Raw genomic sequence first — 14,853 nt, forward strand, 5'->3', positions numbered from 1 at the left:
GGAGGTACCTGAAGCCTAGTGCGAAAATTTGTAACTATCCAAAGAGCAACCTTTGGTTTTGTCAGCGAGTTACCTGGCGATAGCTGCGCGCGCTCCCTTGCAATGACATAAGGCGAATGATAAATTCGTTTTCATCTATTAAAATTATATGCATTTTGACAGTCAATTGTTGCAGTGGTGGTAAAACCTTATATTTTAGCATTCAAAAGCTCGTTTTATGAATCACCCTGGTTATGTAATTTCCTATTGAGACAACTTTTAGTGTACTGGCGTCCAGTCGGGCATTGTAGTCAAGTGGACACTTTTCCCGAATACATATTTTGCAACATATAGACCTTGTTTCAAAGGAACGAAATTGATAATAAGACGAGAGTATTTCATATAGTATATCTACTGTCATTTTGACTATTTTTCGACCGTGAGTGTCTCTAGAAATATGTAAAATTTTTTTTTTTAATTACCGCTACCAGTGTCAAACTTTGATAACTGTAGTATTATTTATTTATTTTGCTACATGTTTCGAGAGAATACATCATCTTCAGGCTAAATGGCATTACAAAAACAATTTCACGATAAGATCATACTGATGTTACATAGCCTTTTCATAAATGCTGTGGTTATCTTGTGGAAGAAGAGGAAACTGAGTAAGAGAATAACCACAGCATTTATGAAAAGACTGTGTAACATCAGTATAATGTTAGCCTGAAATGGTTTTTGTAATGCCTTTTAGCCTGAAGATGAGGTATTCCCTCGAAACATCTATCAATATAAATAAATAATACTATAGTTAACAAAGTTTGTGACTGGTAGCGGTAATTTAAAAAACCTTTACCAGCTTCCAAAGTAACATCGATTCTTACTAAGTCTCCACTTGCTCTTGCTCTAAGGAAAATTATCACTAACATGTTACTGATTTGGCACTGGCATAACGGTCAGTTGTTGAGACATGCTCTTCACTATTTAACTGACTGTTGCAGGATCTGCTGACTTCTTCGGGTTGAACCACTACTGGACGGACTTCGTAACTGATGAAGTGAACGCCACGTCACCCTCAAAGGCTGGCGACACGGGCGCTACTGCCGTCAGAAATGGCGTAAGTTGACAGCGAACACCGTTGCTGCATACTCGTATTAAGTGAAGGTCAATAAACTATATTCGTGTTCTGAGATATCACACATTACGGTTTCTTCCAGCCGTTTGTTTCCACATTTTAAGACATGAATAAAGTGACATTACATCCGAAGAAGACGAGTATAAGAGTTATACGCCTGTCAGGGTAAAATACGGGGAGCAAAAGGTTATATATAACTTGTACAGGAACCACAAGGCAGTTACAAGAGTCGAGGGAACGGAATGGGAACCAGTGGTTGAGAAGGGAGTGAGAGAGGCTTGTAGCCCATTCCTGATATTGTTCAATCTGCGCATTGAGCAAACAATAAAGGAAGAAAGGTTTGTAAGTAAAGTTCAGGGAGAAGAAATAAAAAGCTTTGAGGTTAGCCGATGACACTGTTGTTCCATCACAGACAGCAAAGGACTGGGAAGAGCAGTCGAAAGGAATGGACAGCGTGTAGATAGGAGGATGTAAGAAGAACATTAATAAAATCAAAACAAGAGTAATGGAATGTAGTTGAATTAAATTAGTTGCTGCTCAGAGAATTATATTAGGGAACGAGACACTGAAAGTAGTAGATGAGTTCTGCTATTTTCGGCAGAAAAACAACATTATGGCCGAAGTAGACAGGATATAAAATATACACGGCAAACGGCAAGACAAGCGTTATTTGCAGAAGAGAAATTTGTTAACATTGAATATGGATATAAATGACATGAAGTTTTTTCTCTAGGTATTGGCCAGGAGTGTAGCTTTGTATGGAACTAAAACGTGAATAATAATCAGTTTAGACAGAAAGGGAACAAATGTTTTAGAATCATTGGCTAAGGGAGAATGCTGAAAGTTAGATGGGTAGATCATGAAGTGGTACTAAACTGTGTTGGGAGCTAAGAAATTTGTGGCATAACTTGCCTAAAAGAAGGAATCTGTTGGTAGGACACATTCCGAGACATCAAGGGATCACCAGCCCAGTATCTGAAGTGCGGGGTTTAAAATTTTAGCGCTATACCAAGAGGTGTATACAACAAGTGGTTTCAAAAGTATGTACGTTGCAGTCGTTATTCAGAGACGGATAGCCTTGTATAGGATAGTGTGGAGAGCTGCGTCAAACCGGTCTTCAGGTTCAGGACTACAACAACAATTATTTGTTGTAAATCGTATTCAGAAATCACGAGTCATTATTGTATGGAAAACCCCAAATAAATTATATTCCATGGGACAAAACCAACTGAAGTGAACACTCCAAAGTATGTAAGTTATATAGTACTTTCTTGTGATGTCATCCAATACTAGTATCATTCCGATGCATTTAAGAAACAATTTTATTCGTGTTACATAAAATTATATACATTACTCTGATTTGCTAATTAATCGTATATAGCATTAAACGATTCTTGCGTATTGGGATCAAATACAATCTCATATTTAAGTTGTAAGCGGTTGGCGATCGGAGTTTTCCAGACATCTTCTAAGGGATTTTTCAATGGAGGAAAGATATGAGCTTTCTCGAAAATTAACATCGCTAGTATAATTGTCTCTATTGGTGGCGAGTCACAATAAATTTTCGCATCACAAATACCTCTGCTAGCATATTCAGTACATTATAGGCATGATCTACTATGTCGTGAAATATTTCAGCAACTATAATTTTAAGACGGAAAGTAATTTTCAGTACGTCAACAGAGGACGTAACTGCAAGAGCTTCACCCCCAAATAGGCTCAAAAAGGTAAATCTTTTATCTCTTTTTACGTCGAGACCACCACCGTTCACAGGTTGTCTTTTACATCACTTTCTCGTCATCATATTGTCAGTATCCTAAGGCTGGCACCACATTTCGCTTCACGTATTTCATTTCCTCCGAATACGCTAGTCTCCTTCTTGCAGCCTTCCGGCATCCACCACGTTCCGCACACCTCGTTCCTAGATTCCCCTAGATCACTACGCTTTCTTCTTTCTGCGGTGTCCACTGCCACACATTTTTTGGCCTTCGACTGCTGCCTGTCCTCCCTAGACATCCAAAACTATTTACACGTCTCTGTGGTGTCTCTTATTGACTTGTCGGAACCCTTAGCCGGTCATCTGTTGGTATTTGGTACACGGTCTAGCTTGGTGATGCCATTAGTTCACCTCCAAAAGTCCATCTTTAGCGCGAGTAGCTTGTTACTCTGATGTTTATTTATGTCATACGTCTTTGCTAGTACGTACCTATGTTTTCAACAAATGAACGATGTGTCACCTGTTTGTTTGTTTTGTTATTCCAAGCGACGGAGTACGATCCTATTGCCCTGACCTATTTTATTATTTATGTAATCTTCACTTTTCTTCCTTTCGGTAATATGTAACTATCTGACACTTAAGAGATTTCCATCCCTCAATCTTGCTGGTTGCAGACTCCAGACTTCCTGTAATACTGTCTTCAAAACTCCAAATTTTCGGTTTTTGCCAAGCTAATCGTGAGGCACCATCTTTCAAATTCCTCTTCTAACTTCCGAAGCATGTTCACAGCAACATCCTGGTTTCCTGTTACGATGGCCTGGTCGCCAGTGAATTGATGTGTGTGCAAGATTTCGTCGCTCACAGGGATTCCCACGCCGTCACATTTGCTCCTCCACGGTTTAAGTGTTTCCGCTACATATATTTTAAATAGCATCAGTGCTATATCACACCCTAGGAATAGAGCTGCTCTGACAGGAAACTCCGGTGACACTGAATTTCCTACTTTGACAGCACTCACGTTTTCCTTACCGAAATGTTTAACTCTTTTGATATAGGTAGTTGATACATCACTATACTTGATACTGGGGCACCAATTGTATTGTGGTAGCGTATCATACGCTACTGCAAATCCAAGAAGTCTATTCTCTATTAGATTCTGCAATGCGAATATTCCATAAGCACGCAGATCTAAAGCCATTCTGGTCTCTGATATTTTAGCCTCCATCTCTATTCCTTCCTTTAAGATTTTCCCGTTTAATCGTGCTATTGAGGATATCTCCTATGCACTGTTAATTTCCACAGCCCTGCCTAATCCCCTTCCTTTAGACGGAAGTAATAAAAGACCTTTTGTAAGTTTTCTGTGCCTTTTCCCCTCCAAAGACATATTATACAAAAAAGATTTTTAAGAAATTTTTTCACGATATATTTCATTACTAGATCGCAAACGAAAACACATCAGAAAATGACGGAACAACCGGCGGGTATGCAGGTGGGTCATAGTGTCAACAGTCACAATATTTCGTTTATCAGGCATATCGACATGGTCAGGTGTTCTGACAAGCTGAGCTCTCTCTCTCTCTTTCATCTTTCTTTCTCTCTCTCTCATTCTCTCTTTCTCTCTCTCTCTTTCTCTCTCTCTCTCTCTCTCTTTCTCTCTCTCTCTCTCTCTCATCCTTCTGTGTCTCTCTGTCTCTCTGTTTCTTTATTATTATCCATTAGAGCGGAAGAGCGGGCCGTATGAGTACCTTAGGGTTCGATCACTTATCAGACATGAACGAACCTGCACAATGGACTGAGGAAGATATCCTCGACTGGGGGCGAAGTACTAGCGCAACAAGGCGCTTCACCTTCTGGTATGACGGTTTGGCTAGGGAAAGTTCATGGCGTTATTGTTCGGCTTGATTCTTTGTGCATTTTTTTTTTAATAAAAGAAAGAGGAAAGGATAGTAAGAGAGACAGTGAGAGAAAAGGAAAACGAACGGCCCAATTGACTGGCCCGGACTTGCCAGGCATGGGTGCGCCGCCAACTTATATCCCTTCCACCCGCAAGCCGTTCCCTCCTCGGTCCGCGCCCAAGGGTGCGCTTCGGTAGTTGCGGAAACGCTTGTGTTGGCGTCGGTGATAACATCGATGTAGTTACTGTGCCCGCCATGCTCGTTAGATCGTTGTGTTTGCTAAGCGTCTTCTTAATTAGTCCTAGGGCTGGTTCCGAGCCTTGCTGACATTATAGCCACAGTCCCGATCGGTAAGAATATCCATGGTGCAATTTTGATGTCTTCTCTAACGACCCCGTCCCAGTACATGGAAGTCTAAGCTAAAATCCTGATATTTTCATACTCCATAGCATGACAAACGGTGTTCCGCGACAGCCGGCTTGCTGGGGTACGTTATTCGAGTGTGCGGCTAATGTTCTCGGCATCTATCTTCGATGGTGACCATTGTTTGTCCAATATATGCCTGGCCACATTGGCACGCAATCTGATATTCCCCGGCTTCCCGTAAACAGAGGTCATCTTTTACATTCCGTAATAATGCCGGAGTTTTACTGGGCGGGACAACAACAGTTCTTAGCTGGCGCTTTTTCAGTATGCGGCAGACTTCTCCCGATAACGCAACGGTCGATCTTATGTAAGATGTGAATACCTCTTTCTCCGCGTTTTTTTCCGTTTCCACACGTTGGACTGTAGCGATGGACCAAAGAGCGCCCATAATCTGCCATTATGAGTGCCAGTTTTTTCAGAACACAGTTCTTAAGGTGTTGCAGCTCCTGGGGCAAACTCTGCATCTGAGATGGTATGCGGCATGTGTACTACTTCCTGTTTTTAACATCCCATTCTCTTGCGCAGGTTGGTGGCAGCTGTCTGCGGGTGAATACATATCAGTGTGCGTTATCTTCCGATAACACCGTGGCCCAGGGTGACATCAGCACTTCTCTTGCCCACGACGTCCAGGAATCATAGCCTTCCATCTTCTTCGGTCCCTGTTGTGAACTGATGTCGGATTGTATGGAGTTCAGATGTACATGGAAGTCAAGGAGTTTGTTCCTCCCATGAGGGCAGATGACAAACGTGTAATCCACATAACGGATAAGGCAGGTTGGTTTCCACTAGGATGACGTCAGGGCTTCTTCCTTCAAGTCCTCCACATAAAAATTCGAAACCACTGGCGATGGTGGACTACCTACTGCGACTCCTTCCGCTTGCGCATAGTTTTCTCCGTTAAACAAGATATTCTGAATGTTAGAACTTGGTGAAAAGGTCGGTGGTCTTCTCGTCAAATTTCTGATCAATGAGTTCTAGTGACTCACATAGGGGCACTTTGCTGAATAAAGCTTACCATAATATCTAAGTCCTTCAGCGTGATGTTGTTAAAGTATTTCACAAAATCAACAAAATTGTGGGTGTGATGTGGGAATTTACCCACATAAGGACTTAGTAACAGTGTCAAGATTTTTCCAGTACGTAAGTAGGAGCTGTGATGTTGCTGGCAATGGGGCGTAACGGCACGCAACCTTTGTGGACCTTGGGGAGTGCATAAATATTTGGCGGTACAAGTCCCTGCAGCGACAATTTCTTGATGACAACCTCCACTTGCTTCAGAAGCGCCCCTGCTCCTGTTCTCCACCTTGTTGATGAAGTCATTTTTCATCATCCTATAGGAGTCGTCATGTTATCGGTGTAGTCCTTGCTGGTGAAATATCTGGAAGAGCTACTTATGCGGGTGAATGCCTGCATTGCATCCTAAATTCATTGGATTTTGTGAAAGGCCTCAGCAGTTTAAGCCTGTTGGACTCAGAAATCATGGTGGACTTTGATGTCGTTCCCTTATTCACCAGGCTGCCTCAGTACCTCTATGTGAGTCAGTAGAACTCACTGGTCGGAGAAGACCATTTACCTTTTCAGGCATGCCCTAACCTTCACGTATTCTCTGTTGAATGCAGATTAGTATGTGAAAACGGAGGGAGTCATAATGGGCAGCCCACTCTCATCAGTGGTATCGAATTTGTGTGTTGAGAACTTGGAAGAAGAGTCCCTTACCTCGTATAGATGGGAACCCACCTTCTTCTTCCGTCAAATGGATGATACGTTCGTCATCTGGCACCACGGAAGAGACAGATTCCTTGAATTCCTTGTCCATCTATACTCCGAAAATCCCAACATCAAATTCAGTACAGAGACCGAAAAAATGGAAGCCTACCATTCTTGGACGTCACGGTCAAGAGAAGAGCTGGTGTGACTCTGGGCCACAGGACGAATCGGAGGAAAATGCACACTGATATCTATTTGGGCGCACTTAGCTGCCACCCACCTGCACATAGGAGTGGTTTACTATAAACAGTAGTATATAATGCGCACACAATCCCAAACGTAGAGAGTCCGCCTCACGAACTGGAAAACCTCAGAACAGTATTCCGAAAATATGGTTATCCACAATGGCAGATTAAACGCTACAGTTCAACATACGGACACGAAGAAATCGCGGGGGAAGAGCTAGTCACAGCCTTTACACCAAAAAATTACGCATTATCGGGAAAAGTCGGGCGCTTACTTAGAAGGCACCACGTATGAACTGTGTTATGCCCATCCAATAAAAAATAGGTACTTTTGGGGACTGTCAAAGATGAGCTTGGTTTTTCGGAAGGCCGGGGCACTGAGATTCCGTGCCAATGTGGCTAGATGAACGTTGGACAAACAGTGAGCAAGATAGAAGATCGATGGCGAGAACACCAGGGGCACTCTGGACTAATATACCCTAGCAATTCAGCGGTCACAGAGCACTATTGTCAGGGAATCATGCTATGGAATACACATTTTAACGTCGTCTTCCAAAAACTGCTACAGTGTAGTTAGTGAAACGTCGAAATCCACACCAGGGATAATTTGTCAAGCGAGACTGCGGCTGTAGTCTCACCGAGGTTTGGGAACCAGTACTGGCGACCAGGGGTGACGGTGCCATTACGTTGATGCTACCACAGAGGTCGACGGAAGCGTATCTGCGACTGTTGTTGCCCGCCCTGGGGCGCGGGCCTTCAGGAGCTCAGTTCGTCAGCGGACCTTACTATGGCGACATGTTTGATCACCGAAATATTGCGCCCGTTGGACACTGTGGACCGGCATTACACCCGTGGACTGTTCGATCAACAAATACGCCGTATCGCAGGTAGATAGACAAATAGTTCTGGCTGTTCATACAACCATCTTGAGATCTGGAATAATAAGCATAATAGAAAATTGCGGTTATAATATCCAGCTTAGTGTCAGCTGGTAAAATAACACTAGGACACGTTGTCTCCTCTTCACATTGCATTCTCCTATGGAAGTCCATGTCAATAAAATGTTGGTCATACCAGTCAGATAAAATTTGCGTACGATTCTGAATGTGTAGCTCAGTTCTGCACCTACCTGCATAGCTGTACATAGTATTTTGATGGTAAAGTAGTAGCTTATGTAACGATGTTGTATGCAAAAACCTTCATAGATAGTATTGATAAAGTATTAATATACTAATAATGGACCGTTTATGAACCGTGTCGTACGCACAGCAATTTGCAGACGTTGTGTCCTAGCTTCAGTTTATGAGCTGACACTACGCTTGCTTTTTATAACTGCAATTTGGTGTTCCGCTTCTTATTCCAGGTATGAAGATAGTAGTATGAATAGTTAAAACTAGTCGTCCTTTAATGTGTTTTCATTTGCGGTCTTGACTATTAAAAGGGGTTGTGAAAACATGATTTTAAATATTTTATGAAAGTATTTAGATCGCTTCTCTCCGTGTCCAGATTATGTCGGGAATTAATACTAATAATACAACAGGAGCAAGATATGATACGCAGCAACGAGAGGTATGTTTATTAACTTTGTGTTTCTCATCTTTCGTATGCTTCACAGTCTTACAATATGTTTGCGAGTTATCTGTTTTGATTGTTCATCCTCGTCCGTCTCATTATTTTATTCTCTGCAGAATTAATGCCAATGGCCTCAGAGGAAGTTTTAAGAAGGGGGAAAATGGAATGGGATATTCCTTAACCTTCTTCATTGAAATAATTGCAGTTTGTTGACCATTGACTACCACTGGGATAATTTATTCCAGCGAAGTGGAAAGTAGAACTGAAATACTGTTGTAATAAGACTAACAAAAAGCTAGACATCATAATTAGACGAAAATTGTACGAATTAAAACTGAAGTCACAGAACTAGCTGTCTGGTTTTAACTTAGCAATATTTGACTTAATGAGAAGATTACCCTTGTTTATTTTGTCAATAATAATAATGAGATTTTCACTCTGCAGCGGAGTGTGCGCTGATATGAAACTTCCTGGCAGATTAAAACTGTGTGGCGGACCGAGATTCGAACTCGGGACCTTTGCCTTCGCAAAGTGGTAGAGCACTTGCCTGCGAAAGGCAACGGTCTCGAGTTCGAGTCTCGGACCGGCACACAGTTTTAATCTGCCAGGAAGCTTCAATAATAATAACGTTTCCTAATTTATCACAATGACTTAATCATATTAATTTTCATAGGTTTTTTTAAAAAAAAATTATGTCACGTTCCCAACAAGAAATGGCCTGCTTCTGAGGAAAGCTTTTAGGAACCATCCTGGTCTAGTCATGACAATGTGCGTAATCATTAGTCACTTAATGGAAGGAAAGAACGGAATGGTTAGAAATCAGTAATTTATTACAAAAAAATATAATTATATTTTTAAGTTAAGCAGATAATTTTTATCCTTTTGATCTCTAGACTAAAGCACGTAACATTTCAATTTTGCACATATTGGCGATTGGTTTCCAGCATTTAAAGCAAAATGTTTTGATGCGGTCGTATGATTATGAACATTATTTACAATAAAGGGAGCCTTATTGACTAAAATGTCAGGAAAATATTTCGAGGTCTTGGTGCATTTTACATAAACATTTCTTCTTTCATCTGGTAAACAGACAACACTCCTCAAAACCGAACATGATTCTCTGCAAAAAAGCAGCTGTCACATGTACCTATTATTTACTAATAATACATTAAAACTCTGTGCATGAATTGTCCTACATTGATCAATATGATTATATCATGCTTTTACCTAAAATCAGAGACAGTCGAGTTTCACCAGTGTAAACTAATTCTAGACGGATGTTATTCTTCTCTGTACTATTACTGATAAAGTGAAGTGCATCACTACGCCCAAGTTTCGAGTGAATCCCAACAAGTAACACACGTCTTCTTGGGCTTTCTAAATTAACTAGCGAGAAATGTTATTGTACAGTCAAAACTGCTAGTACATTAAATTGATAAATGTGGACCGGCATCCAGAAATTAAATTTGGAGATAATTCTGTAGGTATGGCATAAAAACGTACGTCACTTCATAGACAGACATAAATACTGCATGGGGTTATCCTACTGGTATATTCTACGTACTTAAAATGTATATCACAAATACAATTTGTTGCTCAAGAACATACATTACTATTAGCATTCGCCTGCTACGTAGTAAGATGAATTACTTTATTCAGTATTCAATAGTAAGCTTTATAGGTTAATATCATTTCTGATTTGTTGTACGGTGCCGGTACGCTGTTATGTCCAAGACTTGTTTAATGAAATAGGATCCAGTGGTTTAAACAATATAAAATATATTTCCAATTTTGAGATACATAGCAAAATTCTTGATGTCCTTCATATATGTGCCAGACATATTGCTTTGGCGAATCACCTACTCTTCACTGAAGGGGATGTGTATTTTACGTAGCAAGCGATCTAGAACAAATTGAGAATTCAAAAAAATACATCTTTTGACAATGAACATTTTTCACTTACTTTTTAACAATAATCTTTATTTATTATTAAAACTGTGATGAAACAGTTTAAACATTTTCGTGTTTCAGCTACACTCATGGGGTTTTCGGAACATATTGAACTGGATTGTTAATGAGTATCCCGGCTATTCTATCTTTGTGACGGAAAATGGAGTTGAGACATCCACTGGATTAAACGATATAGACAGGATACAATATTATAAGGTAAGACGCTACACACTGCTCCTAAGTCACTCTTAGAATTCCTTGCCACTTTGTTTCTCGTAAAGAAGACACATAACCACCAATTGCAGGAATATCTAACAGAGCTCCAGCAAGCAGTGAATATTGACAAAGTACCAGTAATTGGCTACATTGCGTGGAGCCTAATGGACAATCTGGAATGGACTGAAGGATTCACGTAAGTGTTCTCTTGGTCTTCATATTCCATTCGTTATCTTCACTAAGACATCGTGTGCCGTGGTCTTAAATTGCTCTCCGGCTTTGACAACTGTAATCACTCTGCTTCCCACGTAAGTGAACTAAGCAAGGCAGCGCAGTGGTCGGAAAGATGAAAACGTATTCGTGAGTACAGCTGTCCCAGTCCCTATTAAGCTACTTTAATTTACGTTTTCTGTTATCTTCCTAAATCACCTTAGAAATATGCAAGGAAGATTCCTTTGGAAATAAATAAACATGAACCAACTCCTTCCTTACCTTTCCTCAACCCGGGTTTGTGGTCTCGCTCTAAAAACGTCCTCGTCGAAATGACATTAAACCGCAATCTCCTGAAAATATATGGAACTAAATGTCAAGTAATATGTACATTTGTGATTGTAGGTTCAATTTATTGGCTTGGTGCTCTAGAGTTAGTGCACTTGACTTCCGGTCCCAAAGTACTAGCTGCTGGTTTAGATCCAAACCAGAACGTAGATTAAGAAGTAGATTTAACAAGAAAGGCAGCCGGAAAGTCGTTGTATAAGGAGTGTCTCGTCCTGCCATCGGGCATTGGGAACCGTTCCTTTTGAGGCGATATAATTTCAGTATACACAAAATCCAGCTTGAATTTTGAAAAATATTAATGACGACTTTTTGAAAATACGCCGATTTAGTCAGCTATTCGGATTTCCTCTGGGGCACAGTCTATGCTGAGGTGATCGTGAGGAAAAGAGTGATGTACAGATCAGAATACGATGTTCTGTGAGTCAGAGCATGGTGTATGAGAAGTCTGAATGTTGTAAGGAAGTTAGAAAATTTGTAAGTTGAAATGGAAAGACTGAATTTGGTAGGGATCAGTGGTCAGATGAAGGTAGAGTAGTACCTCACAGGTAGAAAATTCTTTAAGTTATTGGCTTGGTCGCGTAGAGGCGTAACCTCCGATTAAAATACAACATTCCAGTTCTACTAGATCTGGATGCACTAGCTCAAACGCTGGCAATTAATCGAAAAAGAAAGAAGAAGAAGATGAGGTAGAGTTGTTTTAAAGGGATACGTATCTCTCTGAAATATTCAAGACAGAAAGGATTCAAAAATTTATTCATCTCGTCTTTACGCGTAGTTAGAGCATCACATTTTCTAGGTGCTTAAGATCCCTTTTTCAGTTTGCAGATTCAAGTTCCTTTACTACCTAGATATCTGCTCCTGTAAGTTGTTCGTATTTGTAATGCTATCGTATATGTTAACTCGCAGTTTCATTAACCTCTTCAGTTTCTAAGTGCAATGCTTTTATTTGTAGTCATAGCCTATTATACACTCTTCCCCGCTCATTCTTGGTATTTCTTGTGATTGAAGGGGATCAGTGAAAAGATAGCTTATCCAACTTTTATTTTAATGCAAACAACGTCATAAGTGTTCCGCACCGAGATACAGCTGTTTATATGCAGGAAATCAAATTTATACTCCATCTATATATCGCATTGTTTTATCGGTACTAGTAGTCTGTCACCGACTTCGTAAGAGGATATGTTGGAGTAGTGATGGTTCATTGTGTCTGAACGATTATAAAGTTGTTCAAGAATTTCATTAATCTAAGATTTCAGAAATTCTATTGGTCAGGAGAAGAGAATAGAATGACTATTCTTGCATTAATAAACCATAAATCCACTTGTTTATTCTCTGAGATTTATTCAAGTTTCAATTTTACCTAATCATGAAACACAGTTCATGCACGTGGAGCACTTTACAGGGCCACTCCCATGTTTGGTGGTATATTGCAGCTATCAACAACTATGCTGTGACATTACAATGACCTACTTCCTACATGTGAGATTTGGTGACTACTGTTTCTCTTATCACAATAATTCAGAGACCTTAATATTGTGTAACAATAGGAATGCGGAAATTTACTTACCGTTCACATGCACCACGAAACAGCTTCTATCAACATATGCTCATGTAACTAATTCGTAAATTATTTGCTGTCGAAAAAGAATCTACAGTGTTGTTTTGTTATTCTACAGGAGGAAATTCGGACTGTACGAGGTGGACTTCAAAAGCCCGAACCGGACGAGAACTGCAAAGGATTCAGCCGCTTTCATGGCAAAAATCTTCCTTAGCAAGAAATTACCTGAGGATGACGGCTGCTTGAGTTAACTGGGCTAATGTTCCATGTATCATTACCCTCTTTTAACGATTAGCATTTGATATTACTCATAACTCAAGTTGCGTAAACTAATAGTTCCATAAAATATTTCAGTAGTTGCCTACGATAATGTACCATCGAAAACAGAATAAGTGCATGATCTATTTTGAGGTTTTGATTTTCAGAGTAAAGCGTGATTGCTTACTAAACTTTGCTACAGTCTTAAAGCGTTTGCAATATCAATAACTTTATAAAATTTGCAAAATAATATCCACATGGCCGTGCTGAATAAACAGAAGTGTAAATGTTCGTTGTAATTTAGTTTGGTAAGTACGCACTCGCGCATGTGTGTGTATAAGAAAGAAAGAGAGAGAGAGAGAGAGAGAGTAAATTCCTCGGTTGAAACTGTTGCGAGTCCGCCTGCTGTGACCATCTCCTTTCTTAACAAATGAAATGTAAGATCACAATTTTAAAAATAAAACGTGTGATGTAATTCGCAATAAACCTACGTTATTCAAGTCACAGACTGGGTTCTCAGTAGGCTGAAGAGTAAGAAATGAACATGTGTAAAATGCAGCCGGCCGAGGTGGCCGAGCGGTTCTAGGCGCTACAGTCTGGAACCGCGAGACCGCTACGGTCGCAGGTTCGAATCCTGCCTCGGGCATTGATGTGTCTTACGTCCTAGGGTTAGTTAGGTTTAAGTAGTTCTATGTTCTACGGGACTGATGACCACAGAAGTTAAGTCCCATAGTGCTCAGAGCCATTTGAACCATTTTTGTAAAATGCTTTTATTCATTCTTGTAAATCGCCGCGCTATCACTGTCACTATAATTGTCTTATCTTCTTTTGATTGACTTCAGTCCACGTTCAGGTGGCAACTGGCAACAGTCTAACTAGCGTATGCAACCCTTTTATGAACCTCTGAATGTGCACGGCCAATACTTGATTACTACTCATAGGTACTGGAGCCTTACCACGTCGGGCTAACAGGGAGTACTGAGCGTACACAGAGAAGGATGATACGAATCGTCACAATTGGGTGCCTAGACAGGTTATGTGAAATACTGAGAAACCTTCATTAATGAACATTCCGAGAAAGACGTCTCCAGACAATTTGTTTTTTAGAAGCGCCTTTAGGGGAAAAAGTGCCACATTATCCAGTTCCCGAACATAATACCGTAGAGATCATGCAGGTATAACAAAGAAAATAAGAAGTCGCCCACTGGTGTAAGAGCCGCCATTCTTCCTATGGTTTATTCGGGAACTGACGTGGAAGAAATTTAAATATGTATTCAGCACACCCCATACACATATTGGACTTCCAAAAATACACATATGACTTGTCATTACTACTTTCAAATACGATAGACCGCCATGAAGTCATCGTTTAAAACTTCCGGGCTATTAGATCCTGATCGACATAGGAAACGTTCTCCTAATGTTTCTCCTCCGACAGCGGGAGACATCTTCAGAGGTAAAATGGCGCCATTTTACCACCGAAGATGTCTCCCGCTGTCGGAGGGGAAACGTTAGGAGAAAGTTTTACACATCGACCATTCCTTGATAGCCTGGAGGTTTTAAATGAGGAAAGTACCAGCAGTGAAAGCTTGCATTGTATGATCAAACGCCATGAAGTCTATGCAACAAAATCCGCAATT

General features: G+C 40.5%; 1 protein-coding gene across 1 annotated transcript in view; it reads left to right on the forward strand.

Moving 5' to 3' along the window:
- LOC126412985 (myrosinase 1-like) overlaps positions 1 to 13,206 on the forward strand; it is an 80,073-nt gene extending 66,867 nt beyond the window's left edge. The window contains exons 8-11 of the mRNA XM_050082877.1: positions 978 to 1,093; positions 10,705 to 10,839; positions 10,929 to 11,035; positions 13,074 to 13,206. Of these exons, the coding sequence (XP_049938834.1) occupies positions 978 to 1,093; positions 10,705 to 10,839; positions 10,929 to 11,035; positions 13,074 to 13,206 (491 nt within the window). The remainder of the gene's footprint in view (positions 1 to 977; positions 1,094 to 10,704; positions 10,840 to 10,928; positions 11,036 to 13,073) is intronic.
- The last annotated feature ends 1,647 nt before the right edge of the window (positions 13,207 to 14,853 follow it).

The sequence above is a fragment of the Schistocerca serialis genome, chromosome 7 (assembly GCF_023864345.2).
Source record: "Schistocerca serialis cubense isolate TAMUIC-IGC-003099 chromosome 7, iqSchSeri2.2, whole genome shotgun sequence".
In the NCBI taxonomy this organism is placed as follows: domain Eukaryota; kingdom Metazoa; phylum Arthropoda; class Insecta; order Orthoptera; family Acrididae; genus Schistocerca; species Schistocerca serialis.